The sequence below is a fragment of the Palaemon carinicauda genome, chromosome 9 (assembly GCF_036898095.1).
Source record: "Palaemon carinicauda isolate YSFRI2023 chromosome 9, ASM3689809v2, whole genome shotgun sequence".
Taxonomy (NCBI): Eukaryota; Metazoa; Arthropoda; class Malacostraca; order Decapoda; family Palaemonidae; genus Palaemon; species Palaemon carinicauda.
In genome coordinates, this window is record NC_090733.1 from 147,923,958 (window position 1) to 147,929,115 (window position 5,158).

The 5,158-nt window shown below is 31.6% G+C and overlaps 1 protein-coding gene across 1 annotated transcript; it reads right to left on the reverse strand.

The window, feature by feature from the left end:
- Positions 1-240: 240 nt before the first annotated feature.
- Positions 241-5,079, reverse strand: LOC137646690 (uncharacterized). The gene is made up of 2 exons (XM_068379798.1): positions 5,055-5,079; positions 241-746 (listed from the first exon to the last, which is right to left on the reverse strand). Exons 1-2 carry the CDS (start codon positions 5,077-5,079, stop codon positions 241-243), a joined length of 531 nt encoding a protein of 176 aa, XP_068235899.1.
- Between the last annotated feature and the right edge of the window lie 79 nt (positions 5,080-5,158).

The following is a 5,158-nucleotide window of genomic DNA, read 5'->3' on the forward strand; positions in this document are numbered from 1 at the left end:
TTAATAGTTGGCTAATAAGACTCTGATTCAAAATTAATACTTAGCTAATAAGACTGATTCAAAATTAATACTTGGCTAATAAGACTCTGATTCAAAATTAATACTTGGCTAATAAGACTCTGATTCAAAATTAATACTTGGCTAATAAGACTCTGATTCAAAATTAATACTTGGCTAATAAGACTCTGATTCAAAATTAATAGTTGGCTAATGAGACTCTGATTCGAAATTAATAGTTGGCTAATAAGACTCTGATTCGAAATTAATAGTTGGTGAATAAGACTCTGATTCGAAATTAATACTTGGCGAATAAGACTCTGATTCGAAATTAATACTTGGCGAATAAGACTCTGATTCGAAATTAATACTTGGCGAATAAGACTCTGATTCGAAATTAATACTTGGCGAATAAGACTCTGATTCGAAATTAATAGTTGGTGAATAAGACTCTGATTCGAAATTAATACTTGGCGAATAAGACTCTGATTCGAAATTAATACTTGGCGAATAAGACTCTGATTCGAAATTAATACTTGGCGAATAAGACTCTGATTCGAAATTAATACTTGGCGAATAAGACTCTGATTCGAAATTAATACTTGGCGAATAAGACTCTGATTCGAAATTAATACTTGGCGAATAAGACTCTGATTCGAAATTAATACTTGGCGAATAAGACTCTGATTCGAAATTAATACTTGGCGAATAAGACTCTGATTCGAAATTAATACTTGGCGAATAAGACTCTGACTCGAAATTAATATTTGGTTGATAAGACTCTGACTCTAAGTTAATACTTAGTTAATAAGATTCTCATCCAAAATTAATTCTTGGCTAATAATACTCTAACTCAAATTTAATACTTGGGTATATGGACTTTAACTCAAAATTAGTACTTGGATATATAGGCTCTAACTCAAAATTAATACTTGGATATACAGACTGACTCAAAATTAGTACTTGGCTAATAAAACTCTGATTCAAAATTAATTATTGGCTAATAAGACTCTGACTCAAAATTAATTCTTGGCTAATAAGACTCCAACTCAAAATAAATAGGTGGATATGCAGACTGACTCAAAATTAATACTTGGATATACAGACACTGACTTAAAATCACTATTAGGCATTACATGATACTAATAACAACAACTACTTTAATTAATAGATACCTCAAAATTACTTTTTGGTTATACAAACAGACTCAAAATCACTGGTATGCTGTACAATGTCATACTCAAATTTTTTACTAGCTGACATCGAATCAAAATTACTTCTTGGTTGTAAAGTTGGCTCAAAATTACTACTTTGCTGTAAGCTAAAGACACCGGCTCACATTTAGTTATTGTTTATACGGATGTTGACACGTTAATCCAGAATTACTAACTAGAGTTATATATCCGTTCAAAAGGGCTTATTGAAAACCAAAATGACATCAGTTTACATTTAGTTATCAATATATTGTACCGGCACTCCATATCAAATTAGTGTTACTGATAAGAAAAATCTTGCAAGAATAGAAAAAAAAAAGAGAAAAACCCAGTTGACTATTTTCTAGTTTTCCTGTCTGTGTTTACTTTCATTAGTTTCTTTTGTTTTAAGATTAAAAAACTATCTTACCTCTTCATTGAGTAACGGGTATCAATAAATTCGTAATTTTATCAAATGATTCTTATGATATTCAGCACTGAAATAATTATCACATTTCTTTCAAGTAGAAAATTAATAAATATTTAGTTTAATTTTTTATAAAAGAATATGCGACGACATTACTTTGAATTTATTATAGCACACGTTATTTTTCTTTACTTTAATAAAATGATTCTGAGATATACCTGTTTGAGCAGAGTTCATAATCAGATTTTTAACTAAACTTCATAAAAACATTGTGAGTTACGTTTCCCTATCCCCAAAAATATCATATATAGATAAAGCTGCCATATTAGAACTCTAAATCAATCGCTTGTCGTTAATACTTGAAAGAGTAAAAAATATTCATCTTTCAAAAAGAAAGTAAAAATATATCTGACTTCAATATCTCAAAATCTGAATTAAAAACGCTCATTCTACACTGTTAAAAATGTGCATTAAAAAACTGTAAATGCTTGGCAACATTTATTCCAGGATTTTTACAGTTTTGAAAATGGATATATTGACGTGAAGGAACGATATTACGGTCATCAACCAGTAAATATAATAAAAAAGTAAGGTAAAATTACGGTGGCCTGTATTTTACTGAAATACGGCCTAGAACAGTATATTTTTACCGAGAATTTCCGATTAAAATTACGGTTTTTAACAACGAAATGTTTGACAAAAGGGCAATGAAGCCACAAATAAAGTCTTTACGAAACATTTATGATTTGGAACAAGTCAAGCACTAGAAAGTCAATGTCATGAATGTCATTTAGACTTCATTAGTCTTGAAATAATTCCGGGGCCTTTGAAGAGACGCGCGAACCCAAGGTCTATATATGTATTGCCTCTGTCCACATAATAATAATAATAATAATAATAATAATAATAATAATAATAATAATAATAATAATAATAATAATAATAATAATAATAATAGGGAAGTGGGGAATATGGGGAAAGGAAGAGTACCCCTGGATACAATCCAGTTTAGAGCTCAAAGGCAGGTACTCGGGATGGGAAAGATTAAGGAAATAGGGAGAAAGAGAAGTACAGGAGAAGAATAAAAGAGAGGGGCAGACCCTCTTGCGATATTAGGGAATTGGTATTATTATTTTAGTCAATGCGGGAAGTTGTTGGATGACCGGAGTGAGGTATTTGATATCGGAATGTAAAGTATATCACTGTTAAGTGGTTATTTTTCGTTAACAATAGGTTTCAGTTCTCTCTATTTCATTATTTAAGACAAATAATGAGAATATATAGACCACAGCTTTTCACTGTAACACAAACTCGCGCGCGCGAATATATATATATATATATATATATATATATATATATATATATATATAGCCTATATATATATATATATATATATATATATATATATATATATGTATATATGTATATATATATATATATATATATATATATATATATATGTGTGTGTGTGTGTGTGTGTGTGTATATACACACACATATATATATGTATGTATATATATATATATATATATATATATATATATATATATATATATATATATGTATATATATATATATATATATATATATATATATATATATATATATATATATATATATTATATATATATATAATGCATAAATTTTCAGTTGCTGCTGTGAAATTTCAAATATATGATGTGAGTTGAGAAGGAATATTTCAGTCAAATGCATGTATAAATATCTTACATCAGAGCCACTTAAAACTTTTTATAAAGTATGAAGATTTCAGGGAACAATGTTGTTCAAACTTCAGTTAAAGAAACTTATTTCCTCGTAGGCCTATCTATTCTTATGGAATCTTTCCCTCCTGCTATTATACTATTCAACCTGTCAGTTGCAGTAATACCACTACACACACACACACACACACACACACACACACACACACACACACACACACACACACACACACACACACACACACACAAAGGCAACAAGTTTGCTAATCTGTCTTGTCATTCTATCAACGAAGTATGAGTTTATCAGTACTTGTACAAGTAACCACCCCTCAATCAAGTATTTTTCCATAATGTAAGCTTGCTGTCCAAGATGTTAGAGTTTGGAAAAAAAATGCTTTGAGAAAATAAAGGCAAATCTTCATAGATAATAGAATCCTATTAATCTATTGTTAAAATATTCAAGAGATCATTAAACAAACCATTTTCATTAAGAGATTGAAGGTTTGCTAAACCACCAAATAAGACCAAGCTTTGTTTTTTTTTTTTTTTTTTTTTTTTTTTTTTTTGCATCCATATAAAATCATGCATCAAGTTTAGCCAGTTCACGAGTCCATAATTACATAAATCCATTTAATGGAAGTTTCTACGCTGGAAAATGCTGTTGATATGAATTTCGTCTGCAACCTCGACTTCAGCACGCTCAATTTATCTTTTTCTTTTTATCACTATACTTTTAATTGGTATGACGTAAGTCACTCGTGACCACGGACTCTTATAACGAGATAATGTACTTGGGCGTCAAAGTTAGTTCTCAGGGTCTTTGTTATGGAAAGCTTTGTTCTTGCTAGATGCCAAGTTTTTCACCCTCACCTTTGATCAGCTAATGGACATCCCTTCTCCCTGAATATATTTAATGAATGATATTTTCTCTCTCTCTCTCTCTCTCTCTCTCTCTCTCTCTCTCTCTCTCTCTCTCTCTCTCTCTCTCTCTCTCTCTCTCTCTCTCATTTTTATCGAATTAGTCGGGCACAATTCATAAGTTGAAGTCATTTCCTCTGTGATTGATATAACTATAGTCATTTTTTTTATTAGGCGCATTTGCACCGACTCGCACCGGTGCCCTTTTAGCTCGGAAAAGTTTCCTGATCACTGATTGGTTAGAATTATTTTGTCCAACCAATCGGCGGTCAGGAAACTTTTCCGAGCTAAAAGGGCACCCCTGCGAGTCGTGCAAATCTGCCTCACTAAAAAAAAAAATGACCATAGTTGCTTTCACCTAAATCTTCGAAGGGTATGTATTCACCCCTGCCGTCGTTTATTACCTCTGCCAATGAAGTTGGGAGGAGGTTATGTTTTCACCCCTGTTTGTCCGTTTGTATGTTTGTTTGTTTGTGAACAAATTCCTGGGCACAATTTTACTCATTGAGTAGTGAAACTTTAAGGGATTAATTTTCATTTTGAGACGTGGAAGTGTTTCAATTTTGAAAGCCCTCGGTCAAAGGTCAAGGTCAAGTTTGACCGAATAAACCCCAACCTTAACCCCAAGTTCGCACATGGTTGTCACACAGTCTACAAATACGCCAACGGTCTAAATTGATTCTGGGAAAGGCAAACTGGTTTCGTGAAATAAGCTGCCGTGACGGAGGTCTGTACTCTCAGATTGCTTTTTTAGTGTATATTTGTTTGTAAGCCTTTTTTACACAGTAACTACTGTACCGTTTTTGACCAAACTAGGTATCATGTTGGGTATGACCCAAGTATGAATCTGTAACATTTTGGATAAAGGACATCAAAGTATAAGTACGCAGCAGTACTTTGAG